This window comes from Bicyclus anynana, chromosome 17, assembly GCF_947172395.1.
Source record: "Bicyclus anynana chromosome 17, ilBicAnyn1.1, whole genome shotgun sequence".
Lineage (NCBI taxonomy): Eukaryota > Metazoa > Arthropoda > Insecta > Lepidoptera > Nymphalidae > Bicyclus > Bicyclus anynana.
The window spans coordinates 6797194-6816811 of record NC_069099.1 but is presented as its reverse complement, the minus strand read 5'-3'; the positions used below and the strand labels follow the sequence as shown (position 1 = coordinate 6816811).

At 37.4% G+C, this 19618-nt stretch overlaps 3 protein-coding genes across 3 annotated transcripts; 2 read left to right on the top strand and 1 right to left on the bottom strand.

Moving 5' to 3' along the window:
• The first annotated feature begins 78 nt into the window (after positions 1-78).
• Positions 79-3640, top strand: LOC112045433 (pancreatic triacylglycerol lipase-like). The gene is made up of 5 exons (XM_024081600.2): positions 79-224; positions 567-715; positions 1243-1488; positions 2506-2842; positions 3595-3640. The coding sequence occupies exons 1-5, from the start codon at positions 109-111 to the stop codon at positions 3638-3640; spliced, it is 894 nt and encodes a 297-aa protein (XP_023937368.1). The 5' UTR covers positions 79-108.
• A 2771-nt stretch (positions 3641-6411) lies between these two features.
• On the top strand, positions 6412-12751 carry LOC112045400 (pancreatic lipase-related protein 2-like). The gene is made up of 6 exons (XM_052886694.1): positions 6412-6445; positions 8033-8210; positions 8644-8792; positions 10091-10336; positions 10869-11205; positions 12706-12751. Exons 1-6 carry the CDS (start codon positions 6412-6414, stop codon positions 12749-12751), a joined length of 990 nt encoding a protein of 329 aa, XP_052742654.1.
• A 507-nt stretch (positions 12752-13258) lies between these two features.
• LOC112045439 (odorant receptor 67c-like) lies at positions 13259-17762 on the bottom strand. The gene is made up of 7 exons (XM_052886693.1): positions 17702-17762; positions 16648-16813; positions 15300-15396; positions 14700-14801; positions 14403-14491; positions 13801-13867; positions 13259-13333 (listed from the first exon to the last, which is right to left on the bottom strand). Exons 1-7 carry the CDS (start codon positions 17760-17762, stop codon positions 13259-13261), a joined length of 657 nt encoding a protein of 218 aa, XP_052742653.1.
• Positions 17763-19618: the final 1856 nt, after the last annotated feature.

Sequence of the window (19618 nt, the reverse complement as noted above, 5' to 3'; positions counted from 1 at the left end):
AGAAGGGTTTAATTATTACAATTTTGTTTCTATATTTTAATTTCAGCATATACCGCAATAGCGGCAACCACACCGCTTGTCGATGGCAAGTACCCGCAGTTTATAGAGATGCCCGATGGCGAGGGCAACATGCATACCGTGGATTTGCTGCAACCTGTAGACGAAGAGTTGTTGAGGGATATTGCACTTAACCCAGCTAATAACCAATATCTACTCTTCACAAGGTAACCTCTTTAAACTCGTAGCTAATAATAACATAACAAAAAAATCTGTAGCAGAAAAAAGAAATTTCCTAATTTTTAAGAAATTAAATAGTTTTTGTCTCAAACGGTGAAGGAAAACGTCGTAAGGAAACCTGCATACCAGAGAATTTTCTTAATTCGTGTGTGTGAAGTCTGCAAACCCGTATTAGATCAGCATAGTAGACTATTTGCCTAACCCCTCTCAGTCTGAGAGGAGACTAATTGAGCAAAACACGGCAACACAATGAAGCTTTCATGTGTTGGATTTATTAATGATTTAGCGCTGCAGCAAATAATTCAATTAGATGTGTTTTTTTAATTCAGACGCAATAGAAGATCTTCTCAGTCACTGGTTATGAACAATGCTAACAGCATACGCAATTCGAACTTCAACGCTAACCACCCCACCGTGGTGGTAGTTCACGGCTGGCTCAGCAATCAACGTACTGACATTAACCCGACAATCAGAGATGGTAATTATTTTTATATATTATGCTTAATCATCATCATATCAGCCGATGGACGTCCACTGCAGGACATAGGCCTTTGTAGGGACTTCCAAACATCACGATACTGAGCCACCTGCATCCAGCGAATCCCTGCGGCTCGCTTGACGTCGTCAGTCCACCTGGTGGGGGGTCGACCAACACTGCGCTTACTAGTGCGGGGTCGCCATTCCAGCACTTTGGGACCCCAACGTCCATCGGCTCTTCGAACCATGTGCTCATTGCCACTTCAGCTTCGCAACTCGTTGAGCTATGTTGGTGACTTTTTTCTCCTGCGGATCTCCTCATTTTTGATTCGATCACGCAGATATACTCCTAACATAGCTCGTTTCATCGCTGTGTGACTCTGAGCCTTCGAAGCCCATAGTTAGCAACCAGGTCAGGTTCATTCATAACTATGTATCTATAAATATCACATACACAATCTTCGAGTAACTTCATGAATAAATATTTTCTTCCTGCGCCCAACTGTACATTCGATTAATCCTTTGCAGCATACCTCAATAAAGGCGAGGCCAATGTGATTGTCATGTGCTGGAGGAGACTCGCTCTCTCCTACTACCCGACAGCAGTCCGTGGTGTACCAGACGTGGGCCGTGGTCTTGGACAGTTCCTGAACTTCCTCCACACTGTTACTGGACAAGGGTTCAATAGGATGCATCTAGTGGGCTTCAGTTTGGGTGCTCATGTGGTTGGCAACGCTGGTAGGGAGCTGCGTGGAAGAGTAGCTCGTGTCACAGGTAAAACTGCAACTTAAACACACATAGTTTTTTTTATTTTATTCAAGTTATTAATTCATACATCTATACTGATATTATAAAGCTGAAGAGTTTGTTTGTTTGATTGATTGAATGCGTTAATCTCAGGATTTGAAAAATTATTTCAGTGTTTGATAGCCCACTTATCGAGGAGGCTATAGGCTATATATTATCCCCATATTCCTACGGGAATGGGAACCACGCGGGTGAAACCGCGCGGCGTCAGCTAGTAAATAATAGAGAAGGTTCCTCACACTCGAGCCCTGACTACCGGTTGCTGGAGCACTCAAATGTCCCGCAACGGGAGGGAATTGTTTTCAAATTAAATTTGAATATTAACATAGTTAATTAATTGAAAAAAAAAGGACAAAATAAATAGATGAGAGAGTTATATTTTAACAATTGAAGGATCTGTCTCTGATCTCAGTGATTTACACTGTACTAAAACGTAAACAAACTTTTTTAATATTGTCTTTCTATCTGTATTTGTCCGAGTTAAGAAAACTAATAAAAAAAAAAATAATTGGGGTGGACCACCCTTATCACTTAGACGTATATAAATTTATAAAATTTTCAATTAAACTTTTAGACCTAACAAATTTAAATACAAAACTTCATCAAAATCAGTCAAGCCGTTTTGGAGGAGCATTGCAACTTAGACACTTCATGGCCTGTAGCTATGTGGAACGTCGATTCCCTTCCTACAAACACAAACGCTTCGAAAACTAAAAAAATGTATGGAAATCACAGATCCGATCGATAACTTGATCACGTGAACTGTCATGATCATGTCATGTCATGATGGCAAATGTAATTTCCATACATTTTTTAATTTTCAAAGCGTTAGCGATTTTAGAAAGAGAATCGACGTGCCACATGGCTAAAGCCCTCTCACTTTCGTTGCGTATTTATTAATCCGACAAAACGTTATTTACTCATTTACGTCTACTGCGATTCGCTAGTTTACTCGTATTTTTAAAATTACTAATATGTTTACAGGCTTGGACCCTGCTGGTCCTCTATGGCAGTACAACACAAACCGTCTTCGTGGTTCCGATGGTGGTTACGTAGAGGCTATTCACACTGACGGAGGCATCGCTGGTCTTGGAATCGGATCAGCCATTGCCAACGCTGACTTTTTCCCCAACGGTGGCAACTCACAACCTGGTTGCTACACTAGTCTGTGCAACCATAACAGAGCGTGGGAGTTCTTTGCTTCGACCGTAACCCGCAACCATCTTGTAGCCAGACAGTGCTCTAACTCTGCCCAGGTTTCTTCTAACACATGCCGTGGAAGCAACTTCAATATGGGCAACGACGATTTAAATAAGAGTGGGTAAGTAAAAATAATCGAGTTAGTTTAATTACTAGCCTAAGGCGACTACAACAATTGTTGACCAAATCCTTAGAAGCTTCAACAAATCCAAGGTAAAGAGGTCGCTGGTCTCTACACCGCCAAGTCTTGGTTTGAGCCCCGCCCGCTCGAATGGAGTGAGACAATAGTCTTACCCATTTCTGAGACAGTCATTGCTGATTTTTTTTTATTAAGAAGCTAGGCACTTGATTTCAATCTCACCTGATGGTAAGCGATGATGCAATCTAAGATGGAAACAGGCTAACTTGTTGGGAGTTGGATGAAAATCCACACCCCTTTCGGTTTCTACACAACATCGTACCGTAACGCTAAATCACTTGGCGGAATGTCTTTTCTGGTAGAGTAGTAACTAGCTACGGCCGAAGCCTCCCACTAGCCAGACTTAGAACAATTAAGAAAACCTCGTGTTTTAATAACGCTGACGTGTGAACATATACTTGGAAATGCATTTGTGGTATTTGAATGCTTTATAACGTCCGTTAAAAAAGCTCTCGTGCGAATGAGGTCTTAGCCGTAATCTATTCAAACATTATCGCTTCAATCTTACCAATACGCATTGATTAGCATGGATGGACCAAGATCCAGGTCTCCTTGAACGAGAATAGCCTGGCCCGTTAATGAGCCAATCAAATATGCTGATAATGTTGAAATTATAATATTTTACAGAAAACTCGATTACTTATTTAAATACAAATGCTTGCTTTCTCTTTCAGATCTGGTTTATTCCGAGTCAACACAGGCAGAAGATATCCCTTTTAATCTGAAGTACCCACTAATCGAAAAAATGATTCATAATCAATTATTAAATAATTTTTATCATCACGCGATTGACCATTGTTTTATTTTTTATAAATAAGAACACTATCCATTGGCTTTGAAATATTGATGACCGGTGGACATTGGAGCCCCAAGGTGCTGGGATGGTGACCTCGCACCGGAAAGCGTCGACCCCCACTAGGTGGACCGAGGACATCAAGCGGGTTGAAGAGGCCGCTGGATGTTGGAGGTTCATGCAAGAAGCCTATGTCTAGCAGTGGACGTCCATCGGCTGATAATGATGATGATGATTTATTTTGTCCGTTACAATGATAATGAAGATTATGCTTAAACTCATCTCACTAGATGTTTATGAAAGAAAGAATGATGAAGAAAATAAAATTCAAATCTAAAAGTTACAGACAGTATCCTACCCTAATAACAACATATCTGTTTGTAACCCTTAAAAGAAAAGGTGTACAGCTCAACATTTGCCGTCATTACCAGACCCCCAATGACAGTCACAACCCATCTAGGTAAAAAATTCTCAGCAATACAAATTAATCAAGCTCAAACACAAAGTAGCTACCGTAAACCGTTAAGGAGTTCCCTTAATTCACCTTGGTCGTCATCACCAGACCCCTAATGACAGACTCTACCCATCTTGGTAGAAAGTTCTCACCAATATTAATTAATCAAGTCCAAACACAAGGTATTTACCGTAAACCGTTAAGGAGTTCCCTTAATTGTCCTTGGTCTTCATCTGCAGACCCTTAATGATAGTCACAACCTATCTAGGTGGAAAGTTCTTATTAATACAAATGAATCAAGCCCAAACACAAGGTAACTGTTGTAAATCATTGAGGAGTTTCCTCGTCTGTATTATGGTTCCATCATCAGATCAATTCCAAACCTTCACGAAATTGTGGAGCTTTATAGTACTAAATGGAAAAAATTACAAACACATTAATTTATATATTTTTTTAATTTTCCCTCATTTTCTCCAGGATTCCATTACCAGATCCTGACATGATGGCAATGGGACTAAATGAAGGGTATATCCTTTAAAGCAAAAAATTAATTTTTGAAATCGATTTAGGCGTCTTCGAGTAATCGGTGTAAAACCGGTCAAATTGAGAACCTCCTCCTTTTTGAAGTCGGTTAAAAAGGATAAATAAATAAATAACATAAAAATAATTACTAATTTAACTGCCAAATTTTTGGAGGTACATCAAACTACGACTAAGATGTCATGCATCAGATACAGCTAACTAGTAAGTATAGTATTTTATGAGCTGGCATGTGTTTTCACTGAACTAAGTGTCTGTAGAAAACTCCTAATACTTCTCTAGGATAAATAACAGCTCAATGCTTCGTTTGAACATAATTCATGTACATTACTGACCTTGCTTTATTACAAGTACAATGATGTCTTTGAAGGATTGAAGTTGCAATCATCATTTTGATAAACTAATTATTATGGATCACAAAGATGAATGTAGATTATGGATTAAGTGGACTTAAAGGAGTAACATTGCACGCATTGTTCATTGATAAATATGTTTATTAAAAATAACAAAAAAAGTGATAACTTCTTATGCCGTGATAGTCCAGTGGATATGACCTCTATCTCCGATTCCGGAGAGTGTGGGTTCGAATCCGGTCCAGGGCATGCACCTCCAACTTTTCAGTTGTGTGCATTTTAAGAAATTAAATATCACATATCTCAAACGGTGAAGGAAAACGTCGTGAGGAAACCTGCATACAAGAGAATTTTCTTAATTGTGCGTGTGTGTAGTCTGCCAATCCGCATAGGGCCAGCGTGGTGGACTATTGGCCTAACCCCTCTAATTCTGAGAGGAGACTCGAGCTCAGCAGTGACCCGAATATGGGTTGATAACGAACTTCTTATGATTGGACGGTAAACTGCTTCGTAAGGTAACGTAGCGGCATTATTGAGTGCCGATCAGAACTTCAGAAGGGTATGGTTGCTGCTGAAATTACAGATACATGAGGCTTAGAACCAACGCTTATGACTGATAGAGTAAGCCAGCACCTTTTAGGAGTTCATTCTTGCATGCCTTGCGAAGTATTGTTCCACTTTTAATGTCTCTCATTTATTTATATGTCCTCAAAATCATCCCCCAACGTTGCAAGACATTTGAGTGGCTAAGCAACCGGTGGTCAGAGCTCCAGAGTGAGGAACCTTCTCACAATACGCGCCTTTTGTTACCGACTCTTGATCCAGCAGTTGAGTGAAAGCTTCTTAAGGTGATGGTCGAAGCTTTTCGCTATAAGACCATTGACTGAAACGACTTTCAGAACAATAATAGTTGACTCAACATTAGCGGTGAAGTTGAATCGCTCTCTCTTTTGCCCCAACGCAACAAGAGAAAGAGCTATATGTTTTCGTTCCGTTCTTTAGGTCTTATTTTGTGTTTTCCTATCCTCGAGATTTCTTAATGCGCATTTAGATCTACTAAGGAGGAGATGACCCCACATCGGCAGATACGATTGTAATTAAGCGTTTTCAAGATAATATCGTGGAAAGATAATTTAATAATCTACAATTTTCATTAACGTATAATATCTTCTTATACCACATGTTTACAACATTCTTATGTTAGATAGTTATCGTAAAATATGATGGATGGAAAAACGAATGATAATAATTTCTCATTATCCAAAATTTCGAATGACATGCGAAAATATGCAGATATAAAATAAATGATTCTATGAAATAATTTAGAAGCCATCCAGTTACAGTACGAAACATGAAGGCTATTTTGTGTATACTGTTTTTGGCGGGTATGTACATATTTATTTTCTGTACAGACTTACATATTGTTCTCCAAACAACATGTTAAGTCTTGAGTGTTGAGTCTAATACTGAGTAAATGATTTATTTTGGCATTCTATGGAGAAAATAAACTAAAACATACCATTATAGCAGTTGAATATTTATTAGTCAATTGAATTGTTTCAATTCAACATAATATTATTCATAATTTATAATAAACTTTGGGAAAGTAACACGTGCTGTTAGTAAATTAAAACCAAATATATATATTTTACCTACTACAGTTAGGAGCCAAACTCGATTTCGTACTGGCAGCTTAAGCAATAATTCATCGTCATGATCATCATCATCATCATCATCATCATTAAAAGCCGATGGACGTCCACTACTGGACATAGGCCTCTTGCATGGACTTCCAAACAAAACAGTCTCGAGCCGCCAGCACCCAGCGCCTTAGCTAAGTAAGAAAATAATTGACAAGCACAACAAACAACCACCAAATTATTTCAATGAGGATATAGGAGTAGGAAGTAGGAGTAGGTGCTACATTTTATATTATCTATGTAATATAAAATGTAGAGTCAGAAGTCAGGACCAGAAATCTAATTCGGTTTTAAGCATAAGGCTTGGTTTACAAATACTTTTGAAATGTCAAATTTGACTATTCGTAGAGGCTACAACTTGTCCCGAATGCAGGATCTGCTGACAAATGCCGACATGTATATGGTATACTGGTTATGACCTCTGCTTCCGATTCCAGAGGGTGGGTGGGTTCGAATCCGGCCCGGGGCATGCACTTCCAACTTTTCAGTTGTGTACATTTTAAGAAATTAAATGTCACATGTCTCAAACGATGAACGTAAAACATTGTGAGGAAATCTGCATACCAGAGAATTTTCTTAATTCTCTGCGTGTGTAAAGTCTGCCAATCCGCATTGGGCCAGCGTGGTGGACTATTGGCCTAAATCCTCTTATTCTGAGAGACTCGAGCTCAGCAGTAAGATGAATATGGATTGATTATGAAGATGATGATGATGATGATGATGACTATATTAATGATTTATTTATACATAACATTATTAGTTTTACTTTCTGTGTGAAAGTGAAAAATAATTGTCTTCAGTTATCTTTGTCATTAATAAATTACCCATCAATTGTATGTACCTATGAATTGTACCTTGGTGAATATATTATTATGAGTTATAACATATTGTTAGAATTGTGCATTGACCATTCCAAAAACAAATGTTTTATCTCTATTATTATAAAGAGATAAAGTTTGTGAGTTTGTGCAGTCTACGTGTAATCTCTGGATCTATTAAATCTCTAGCTAAATCAATTTTGAAAATTATTTTACAATTAAAAAGATACTTTGTTAATGTTCACGTATTCCCACGGGCCTACGTGGGTGAAACTACGGGGTGTGTACTACTACAGTTCGTTTCGTATATCATGGTGCGGGTGACAGTTCGTTTCGATCTTGAAAGCTGGCCGCGTTTCGCGATAATAGTACGTATTATGGCCGTCATAAGGGAACTGTCACCGTACCCATACTATCTGAGAAACACTATAGTAATTTGTTATGTTTATTATAGTTTGCTCAGCCGTCGCGGGGCCAATCGAGCTGATTGACGGCAAATACCCGCGTTTCTTCGACTTCGAGGATGAAGACGGCGTTATCCATAAAGTGGACCTGCTTGAACCAGTCGATATGGAACTATTGAACGACATCCAAATGAATCCTGCAAACAACCAGTACCAACTTTTCACTAGGTGGTAAATTAATTTCTTTACTTTTTCAGAAATGCCGCCTAAAAACATACTATACATTGACATTAAAAACGTTTAGTTACTTATATAAATAGCGGTTTGCATGAACTTCTGTTTTTCACAAATCCCGAGGGAACCATGTTTTTTTTCTGAATAAAAAGTACCTTATACGTTGCTGAGTAACCACCCCCCATTTCCGGTGAAAGTCCCATTAAAATCGATTCAGCCGTTCCAGAAATTAGCCCGGACGAACCGACAAATAAAAATAAAATTAAAAAATAGATTTTTTGTGTTTTAATATCGCGTAAACAACTATAGGCGCTCGCGAAAACATAGTTATTTTGAAATCACAGGCAGAAACTTGAAGTTTTTCCATTAATTGAAGAAGAAAAACCTACAAATTATGTAACGTAACCATTGTAATTTTTCTTTTTAGACGCAATCCCACTAATCACCAGACGCTCAGAATCAACGATGCGAACAGTGTCAGATCATCGAACTTCGACGCAAGGCATCCCACAATCGTCATATCTCACGGATGGCTCAGCAACATGAAGACTAATCTCAACCCAGTTATTAGAGACGGTAAAGTTCAATGAACTGTTACATTTTCTGTATAAGGATCATGTTACACAAATCAAATAAAGCCATCGGTGCCAATCGGAATCAACTCGAGCCGTCCAGTAGTCTGTTTGTATACTGCAACGCACACTGATCGGAATCGCAAAGTCCTCGCCTCGGGACAAACTTATAGCTTGCCGTCGCGGCGCTTACGGGTATTTCAGACTAGCGTATTTTTACGGCATATACGGTCGTTTTAGCACACGCGCTAACACGCGCGCTACATTACGCGCTTCAAAACATCGGACTCGCGTAAACGGGCAAATTTCGGCGTGTTCGCTCGAACGGGTGTCGTGTCAGTATCTCTGGGAGGTGTCTCTTGCGGCTCTCGCTTATACGAACTTAGAAGTCAACTCTCGTACGAATTGAGCGTGTGCCAAAAGGCGCGCCTATATGCACTTCAAAAACGAGTTCATACGCGCGTATAAAACGCTAGTCTGAAATCGCTTTACGTCTCTTCGTACCAGAAATTACACGCTTATTTCTCTTCTTACACGCTTGTTTCTATCACCTCGCAATATTTATCGTCCGACAAACTGCTGTCGGCGATCCCTAAGCGCGGTGTCGTCTAGCTGTACTTGAGTCCACGCCTGGTTGACAGCGAGGCGATACGGTTACGATCCTTTTCCAAATTGATAAGTGTGCTATGGCCCTATAGCAACTTATAACAGGAACTCGTATACATGAATCAAAGAGTCGAAGTCAAATGGTTATTTCGATAACTTTTAGTAGTAGTAGTTGGTGACAAAATTCGTTCGAACACCGTCACAAGTTCTCATTTTTGCCGCCAAGAAGTTTTGTTTCAATATTAGGGGTAAGCAAAGGCTATGCCTATGACTCAGGCAGATGGACGCAGAACGGTACATAGTAAATAGTAATATTTGCGTCTATTCTAGCTGGTATGACGTCAACTATTATTTAAAAAAAAAAACATTTTTTAATTCTGACCTGAGAGTGAGAACCAACGTTCTGATATAAAACTTTGGTTCCCATCCTCAGGTCAGAATTAAAGGACTTTTTAGATTAAACCTTATATTATTTTGGTGCGTTGTTTTTTGCATTTTATTCTTAAAGATTTTTCGATCCGTGGGATTCGTTTGTCATTGATGGATTTTAACATAAGTAATTTGCTCAAAACTAAGATTAAAGACTTAAGGTTAAGTTTCGGTTTTAGTTTAGTTTTATTATTAGTCACGTCTTATTATTATCACAGATAATTTAAATTATTTATGTATTAATTTATATAACTTTTATCTTTTCAGTATACCTAAGAAGACAGGAAACCAACGTTATCGTGTTAGATTGGAGAAAACTCGCTCTAGCTCCTTATCCGACAGCTGCGAGAGGGGTTCCAGATATTGGACGTGGCCTTGGACAATTCCTGGACTTCCTCCACAGAACTACGGGAGCACCCTATAACACCATGCATCTCATTGGCTTTAGTTTGGGAGGACATGTTGTTGGCAATGCTGGTAGATTCCTTGGTGGACGAGTAGCACGTATTACTAGTAAGTAATTGATTCTTGTTAGTAAGTATTTCCAATATATGACTGAGCTAATAGATTTTGGGGACCCAAGGTTTCGGAATGGAGACTCCGTGCTGAAACGCGTGGACTAAGTAGACGTGGGGGTATAGCCTAAATATTGATATGAGATATGCATTCTTAGAACTTAAATACCACGTGTTTCAAACGCTGAAGGAAAAACATCGTGAGGAAACCTACATACCAGAAAATTTTCTTAATTCTCTGCGTGTGTGAAGTCTACCAATCTGCATTGGGCCAGCGTGGTGGCCTATTGGCTTAACCCCTCTCATTCTGAGAGGAGACAAGCTCAGCATTGAGACGAGTATGGATTGATAATGCTGATGATGATCCGAACTGCTCAAGGAGGAACTAACCCAATTGCTGGGCGCAGGATAGGGAAAGTAACAGAAAATAACATGTTATGACAGAGTTTCCTAACTTGGATTTATTCTTTCTGCCATCCATGTAATGCTAAGATGTTTGCTCTCTAATAGTATTGATTTTCTTTTCTTAGGCTTAGATCCGGCTGGTCCTCTGTGGAGCAATAACGACCAAAGAGTACGACCTTCGGACGGCGTATACGTTGAAGCTATTCACACCAACGGTGGTCTCGCTGGACTCGGCATTGGATCTCCCGTAGCCAACGTTGACTTCTTCCCCAACGGTGGGAAATCCCAACCTGGATGCTACACACCGATATGCGACCACAACAGAGCCTGGGAGTTCTTCGCTGCCACGATACCGAGGAATCATCTTATTGGTAGACAATGCGCAAATATGAATGAAGTCAATAGAAACAATTGCAATGGCGCCTCTTTACCCTTGGGAAACATATATTTAAATAAACGAGGGTAAGTAAAGACATGTTACCATTAAAAACACTAGAACTTGTTTAACATTGGAGTTTATTTAAGTTATTAGAAGTTATTATAAGGATCAAAATCACTCCGCGGGCGATGGAGCGAGTTATGCTTGGAGTTTCTCTGCGTGATCGAATTAGAAATGAGGAGATACGCAGACGGCATACGCATGGCGACCCCGCACCAGAAAGTGCAGTGTTGGTCGAACCCCACTAAAACCTGCTATTTTCCAAGTCCCTACAATCCAAACTTCATATTTGGCTACCGTATTACACTGTTAACTTGTAAATACCGTTAGATTATGATCTATTTCACGAGAGACGCGTACAGACGAAACGAATGGTTAGGTTAAGTTTTTCATTTTTTATTATTATTTGTACGTTCTTTCTTTTAATCTGCCGAATAATAACACGATAAATTGTAAGCAGTAAGTTGCGGTGTCTTACAGTTCATAATCTCGCGAGATAGATTACATTCTAACGGGATTTATAATTTTACGGTGACTTACATAGCAATAGCTATTGCAGACGCTCTGTCCACAATATTGTATTTCCTCACGTAAACTCTTTGCTTGTTCTGTCATCTTACCCGAGTTTTTTTTATTACGTACAATATAACTTGTAGTATTACTTAGCAGGATTTTTTAACTTAATCTTTTTATCGTGTATGTTTTATCGTTTATGAAGTCAGCAGTAGTAACTTGCAACTTGGCAAACAGAAACTTGGCATTTCAAAGATTCCTGTGAATTGTAGCTGAAATAATATAATTTGTTTCAGTCTCAGACCAATTATTGTATAGGACCTGCCTCGCTAGACGTTACTTTTCTGTCAAAGTATATGATCAACGATCTAATGCGATTATAGAAACTGTCTCTATAGTGTCGATGTTAAATAGTTGTAATCGTGTTTGTCGGTTAAAGAGCTCCGTAAAAATATCTTTTTGTGTAATTGAATTATGTAAAAAACGGGAAAAAACTTCTAGTTTAGTATAAGATTTATATCAAATCTATGCTCGTTTTCTTCAGAAAATGACAGACAATTTTGTTCGTGACTATGAGTGCGATACAGGTCCTTCTATAATTGGTCTGAGGTTTCAGTTTATCCATTTTATATTTTATAGCTACTACTATTACTCGTGACTGTACCACACGACCAGTAAATTCTGTATTTTTTATGTATCTCTGACAATAAATTATTATTTGAAAGTAAAGGAGTTTGACGGCCTCCGTGGCGCAGTGGTATGCGCGGTGGATTTACAAGACGGAGGTCCTGGGTTCGATCCCCGATTTTCATTTTCTTAATTGGTCTAGGCCAGGCTGGTGTGAGGCTTCGGCCGTGGCTAGTTACCACCCTACTGAAAAAAAAAAGAACTAACTTGTAGAGAATAAAAAAAGAGTGGCACACATAAAAAGCAAACTCATATCGCATATATATGGACTATATGGCTATATTTTTGTGTGGATTTTCTTAAAATGCGTTACTTTTTTACAGATCTGGCATTTTCCGAGTTAACACCGGCAGAAGATATCCGTTCTAATTAATAAGACAGACTAAAAAGAAGATTCGTCGTCATCAACCCATATTCGGCTCACTGCTGAGCTCGAGTCTCCTCTCAGAATGAGAGGGGTTAGGCCAATAGTCCACCACGCTGGCCCAATGCGGATTGGCAGACTTCACACACGCAGAGAATTAAGGTAATTCTCTGGTATGCAGGTTTCCTCACGATGTTTTCCTTCACCGATTGAGACACGTGATATTTAATTTCTTAAAATGCACACAACTGAAAAGTTGGAGGTGCATGCCCCAGACCGGATTCGAACCCACACCCTCCGGAATCGGAGGCAGGGGTCATATCCACTGGGCTATCACGGCTCCAAAAAGAAGATTAGTATAAGAAAAATATGCAATTGAGCTAAGTAAATACATTATTTATTAAACTTTAATATGCTTATTATTACCTACCTTACCACACTTAATTTACTACACTTAGTGCCTTCTATAAATAACGCATTAAACGCAACGTATTTAAAATAAATATAATTTATTATTCATTATTCAGTTCCGGTGGTGTATAAACAGTTCTCAAGATCGTAAAATAAGACCACGATGTGCTGATAATCTGAAATGCAAAATATAAAATACGCGTTAATATATTAAAATTAAATAAGTAGAGAAAATCCGTGATAGCACAGTGGATATGACCTTTGCCTCCAATTGCGGAGGGTGTGGGTTCGAATCCGGAAAATGCACTCAGCGGGGCATGCACCTCCATGCCCCGCTGAGTGCATTTTAAGAAATTAAATATCACGTGTCTCAAACGGTGAAGGAAAACATTGTGAGAATACCTACCAGAGAATTTTCTTAATTATCTGCGTGTTCTTAATTTCTTAAGTCTGCCAATCCGCATTGGGCCCGCGTGGACTATTGGCCTAACCTCTCTCATTCTGAGAGGAGACTCGAGCTTAGCAGTGAGCCGAATATAGGTTGATAACGACGACAACGAAGTAGAGAAACCAAAAATGAAGAAATTTAAACATTTAAATTAAGAAATATCAATATTACAAATGCATAACACTTTAATCTTACCTTTGTAAAACTTTTGTAAGAAATGACGGAAAATTTGTAAGCCGTCAACTTTTGCGGTTTGTTGGATCTGTAATGTAATAACAAGGTTATTTTAGTATTTTTTTTTATTTTAATTAGGTAAATTATGAAAACACTAGATATTTCCATGTAAAAAGTCTTTAAAAAACACATATCTTCACGTGCTGGGTTAAAAAACTGGATCGTACAAAAATGTTTAAATTGTGTTTGTCAGAAACATAAAGCACATTGCACTTAATTGTGTTTATAGAGTCAGATCGTTGCTACTACCTGAGATTGCATTGATGATTATTGGGGTGTACGTAGATTACACGGAAACGGCAATTTTCGTATTAAAATTTAAGTGATTAAAAAAATTAATAACAGAATTATTTATTTTGTTAACAGATTAGCAGCATGTTAGCAGAACACCACGGCAAACTCCTAGTCCGCTCTGAAGTTGCAACACTCCAAACTACACAGATATTGTTGCTCCGCTGGGATACGTTTTTGTTCAATCAACGCTATACGCCTCCTGTTCAGAGCGGACTAGAAGTTTGGCGTGATTTATTACGCTGGTCAATTTCACTTAATTTCATACGTACCTTAACATTATTAGTAGAATAGTTTTCTTTGCCTTGTTGTCCATATCATACCACTTGCATATAAATGCTGCGTCTCCAATTTTGCTGCTCTGCGTGATAAATGTTGGTTATGCTTCTCTCAAAGCAAATTAATATTTAATACGGTATATGTATAAAGCAAACATTATGCAACACGTTAAAATTTAATCTAGCATTATTATGGCTCGTTACGTAGCTTTGAGAAATAAATATAAATTGTTATTAACATAACAAGTAGTCTTAAATAATTAAGACTTGAGTTTAAGATTGTAATCTCACCTCTTTTATAAGATTTTCGCCAAAAACACTAATCATCAATATTTGTACTAATATGGACAACAAAAATAAAATTACTCCTGGTATTTGAGCCCATTGCCCCATCTGAAATAAAGTTATTTTATGAAAAATATGGAATAAAAACGTAAAAAATTAAACAGAAAAAGAACGAAAAGCATTAAATTTAGGCTGTAGCATAAAATGGTACTTCTAGAGATATTTTTTTGGTAGTATTATTACGTTTTACCCATTCATATAAACCTTTTTTTTTTATTCTTTACAAGTTAGCCCTTGACTACAATCTCACCTGATGGTAAGTGATGATGCAGTCTAAGATGGAAGCGGGCTAACTTGTTAGGAGGAGGATGAAAATCCACACCCCTTTCGGTTTCTACACGGCATCGTACGCTAAATCGCTTGGCGGTACGTCTTTGCCGGTAGGGTGGTAACTAGCCACGGCCGAAGCCTCCCACCAGCCAGACCTGGACAAATTAAGAAAATCTCAATCTGCCCAGCCGGGGATCGAACCCAAGACCTCCGTTTTGTAAATCCACCGCGCATACCACTGCGCCACGGAGGCCGTCAAAAACATACAAAATTTACCGTCAAATTAAATCCAAGAGCACATATTTCGATAGATCCAACAAGGACATTGAACAAGTTTGGTGCGCGAAAAATTTTTTCTAAGTCTTCCGAGAGTCTGGAATTAATATAAAATTATTAAAAAAAAAAAACTATCTGCTATTGATACAAATAAAGAACTTCTGAAAGAAAAAAGTACACTTTTAAAGTTAACTGTTGGAGTTATTTTTTTTTTGCTTATGTTTTTAAATAATGTAATAAGAAAACCGACAGCGTGGTGGACTATTGGCCTAAACCCTCTCATTCTGAGAGGAGACTCGAGCTCAGCAGTGAGTCGAATATGGATTGATAATGATGATGATGATGAATAAGAAAACATTATGAAAAAAAGAAGATGTAGTGACAAAAATTGAGAATATTATGAGAATAGAATGAAAAGAGACTAATAAAACTGACTTCAAAGTTCAAGTGTGAACCGAAATATAAAAAGGACCCCAAGGCCCGGCCATTTTCCATAAAGGCAAGGACAAGAGTATCCTTAGTCCGTTGGCTCTTATCAATGGAAGAAGGAAGATATGCAAGTATCGTAATGGAAGGATGTGGTCTCTTTCATATGGGAATGAGGTATGATTGTATGTATTTGTATTGTGTATATATATTCGTTGTAAAATAAACAATATAAAATGTTTTTAACAAAAAAATTTAAAGCGAAAAATAACATCGTACCCGTCCATTCTATTGTTCGGTTTGAAGGCAGTGCTATCCCAAATAGGCTAATTTTGTTTTTTGGCACAGATGTTATTTGTCGCTTTAAGGTAATGCATCTTAAATTTTTTTGTTAAAAAGAATTTAACCGATAGCCCTTAGGTAACCGAAGAACATAGTTACTGAACCGATTTCCGTGAAAATTAAATGGGACTAATTTGGAACTATACTTTTTCAAACCGTGATAGCCCAGTGGACGGTGGACCTCTGCTTCCGATACCGGAGGGTGTGGGTTGGAATCCGGTCCGGGGCATGCACCTCCAACTTTTCAGTTGTGTGCATTTTAAGAAATTAAATATCACGTGTCTCTAACGGTGAAGGAAAACATCGTGAGGAAATCTGCATACCAGAGAATTTTCTTAGTTCTCTGCGTGTGTAAAGTCTGCCAATCCGCATTGGGCCAGCGTGGTGGACTATTGGCCTAACTTCTTTCATTCTGAGAGGAGACTCGAGCAGTGAGCCGAATATGGGTTGATAACGAACTCTTTCAAACAAAAGAATTGGTTAATAAATGACGAAGTTATGAGGTAACAAACATTTAAAAAATACATATGCGTATAACTGAGAACCTCCTCTTTTTAAATCGGTATATATACACGCTTACTTCAAAAGATATTGATGCTTTTTAACGATCTCGCTCAAGCAGTGAGAGCTACTGTGATCCAGATCTTTGATTTCATCACTGAGTACGGAAAACTGAGCACACATATGAGATGTGAGAGTGTAGTATAGAGCATCCACAGTCGTGAAGTACAGAACGCATATAAAACCTAAAAGTAAGAGAAATAGTTCTATTAAAATTATTAATTACTTAGGAAGTTGTAAAACAAATCTCTAAAATAATAATTTAGGCCGATTTCACCGACGATTTTGGAAACATCCATAGCTTTGAATTCATTGAAAAACAAAACATTTAAACTGCTCTTTAATATATATTTTTTTCCAAAAGAACTTAACTGACTACAATAATTGTATAAACAGTTATTGTAGTCATATTATATAATATATTACGATAATAATTTTTAAAAATAAATACACCGCTGAGTGTATTTACACCGCGCATTCTACTGCGCCACGGAGGCCGTCAAAAAAGTGTGTGTGTGTAAAAGTGTAGTATTTGTATTTCAAATGGTTTATTTAAAAAAAATAACACTTACCGGCAGAAATAGTAAAGATATAAACTAATAGCCAAGTATGAAATGCATCCGTTGAGAAAGGACATAGCACAGCGTAAGGCAAGCTATAAACTATAACATTTTCCGTGTAATAACGATAAAAAATTAACAACAGCGTGGAAAAGTTGTACACGCTTATCAAAATTAAATTTAAGATGAAGAAATATTTGACTAAAAATTTCAAAAATACGAAATCACTTCGAACAGCGTCTCTTTTTTTTGTATCACCGAGCATTTTGTCATATAATTGTTTCAGGCAATGGGTTAGATCGAAAATACTTTGCCGGTTTACAGTTATGAATATAATCTTCAAAATGGACAACCATCCGACACAGGTACATGGTGCTAATTGGGTTAATTCTAGAAAATTCTCAGCGGAAATGTTCGAACAAAAGAATGCTACCTCCTGGATAGCAGTAATAATCAAAATTAAGAATAGGATGAAATATCTCGGCTTTATGCGATGCTGATCGAAAGGTATGCCTATGATATGGAAATTGATTTTGATTTGTTTGAAAATGTCTTCAAATTCAGGTATATCCATATTTGAATCAATTCTAGATGTAGGAAAAAAAATTGTCAATAAGAAGACTTTACAGATAAAAGTTTTTCCTGTTTTTAGTAAGCGCAATATTAAATTCCGAATAAATTTTGGATTCAGCGAAAAAGACTTGAACTGAAAGCAAACACTCAGGTCGGATGTTTGTATAAAAATATTCAGCAACATCGTTTTTAATAAAATTTATTTCACGAACTATATAGGGTTGACAATACTGTCGCCAATTAGATGCCATAATAAGTTTTCTTTATGATGAAATAATTAATTTATTAAAAAAACGTCAATCTGTTATTTTCAGTTATATTTTACTACAGTGTACAATGTCAAATTAAATAATGTTCTCTTATTTTTTAATGAGTTTTTTTGTCGTAAATAAAAACATTTTTCTTTTATTTAAATAATTCATATATGATAACAGCAAATTAACAAAATAACACCAAATTATATCAAAACTATGCGCACAAAAGCTAATTTAATTTATTTATTTGTCAAATGAATGACCAACACACAACCATACTTATTACTCTACTTCGGAAATGTCTACAAAATTATTCCCTAGGTAATCATTAAAATAACATTAAAGTATAATGACTGTTTTGTTTTGAACAAAACTAATTGCTATATGAAAGTTCGTTAATGAAATTATAAATATCCAGTACAAGCAATCCTATGTATTCGCCCGTTGAATTTTTTTTCTATGCCTTAATTTTTAAATGCTATTTTAGCTTTAACTTTAAGGGAATTCCGAGATATTTCGAGAGATGAGCTAGGGTTGCATTCCCATTTATGTTGGACTGATATACACCCAGTACAGACTGTTCGCTTTATTTGAGGGGACTCTCAAGTATCTATACTAATACTCGTATTATAAATCTGAAGAGATTATTTGTTTGGCTGTTTGTTGGAACGCGCTAATCTCAGGAGCTACTAGTCCGATTTGAAAAATTCTCTCAGTGTCAGATAACCCATTTATCGAGGAAGGCTATAGGCTATATATTATCCCCGTACCCGGCTAACTTCCTATCTCCGGGCAGTATAATTGAAAACTTCTTGGAGCAATAAAACCTCATAGAGGCCGTTAGGTAAGTTACAGAGAATTCTGTAAAGATCGTTATAAAGTATCAATAACATTGATGTACTCTCCGAGTCAAATAATGTATCCCACTAACTTCCTATACCTGATGCCAGAACCTGAGAATTTCGTGGACGAAGATAACCCCCGTATTTTCATAGCCTAGCAAACTAAGGACTTCATCATTCACAGTGAAACGGGTTAACCGTTGTACTTTAAAGTTTACAATAGAACGTATTCTACAGTCAAACGGTATAAAAAAAAAAAAAAACGGTATCAGTCCAAGTCCAACCTACGACTGCCACTGTAAGTTGCGGTCATTAGATTAGAGATTTAGATTTAGAATTCACTATCTTAAAGGACAGAGGTGAGCCATGTATCTTTTAGTGGACTGAAAAAATGACGTACAATTCACTAAGCACTCTGAAATATTTTTTCAAATGGAGATTTTCCAAATTGGTTAATCGGCTAATACTAGTGCGTACCTTGATTGACAACGCTATGCACGCCACAGCTTATGACGGTAATATTAATATCATTTAGGTCATGAAATTAGCACATGAAATTTCGTGTAGTCTTCGTGCCAACCCTAAGATATAATAACAAAGTAGGGTTATCTTCGTTTTGTGGTGTCAACATGAAATTGAAATTAAAGGGTGTTGAAATATCAAAACCGTTCGGATCGTCGATTCCTTTTGATACTGTGATTTGTTGTCTTTCTTTAATAATCACTTCTGCTCTATATTTTATTGGCAATCTTTTAATGTTT

Bases quoted from the DNA above. Each gene is read 5' to 3' on its own strand.
- LOC112045433 (XM_024081600.2), top strand. From the start codon at position 109: ATGCCCGATGGCGAGGGCAACATGCATACCGTGGATTTGCTGCAACCT. The intron at 1,489-2,505 runs GTAAAACTGCAA...ATATGTTTACAG, and splicing joins AAGAGTAGCTCGTGTCACAG to GCTTGGACCCTGCTGGTCCT. The intron at 2,843-3,594 runs GTAAGTAAAAAT...TTTCTCTTTCAG, and splicing joins GACGATTTAAATAAGAGTGG to ATCTGGTTTATTCCGAGTCA.
- LOC112045400 (XM_052886694.1), top strand. From the start codon at position 6,412: ATGAAGGCTATTTTGTGTATACTGTTTTTGGCGG. The intron at 8,793-10,090 runs GTAAAGTTCAAT...TTATCTTTTCAG, and splicing joins CAACCCAGTTATTAGAGACG to TATACCTAAGAAGACAGGAA. The intron at 11,206-12,705 runs GTAAGTAAAGAC...ACTTTTTTACAG, and splicing joins ATATATTTAAATAAACGAGG to ATCTGGCATTTTCCGAGTTA.
- LOC112045439 (XM_052886693.1), bottom strand. From the start codon at position 17,762: ATGGATATACCTGAATTTGAAGACATTTTCAAACAAATCAAAATCAAT. The intron at 14,492-14,699 runs GTGAGATTACAA...TTTATCACGCAG, and splicing joins GCGAAAATCTTATAAAAGAG to AGCAGCAAAATTGGAGACGC. The intron at 13,868-14,402 runs GTACGTATGAAA...ATTACATTACAG, and splicing joins ATTCTACTAATAATGTTAAG to ATCCAACAAACCGCAAAAGT.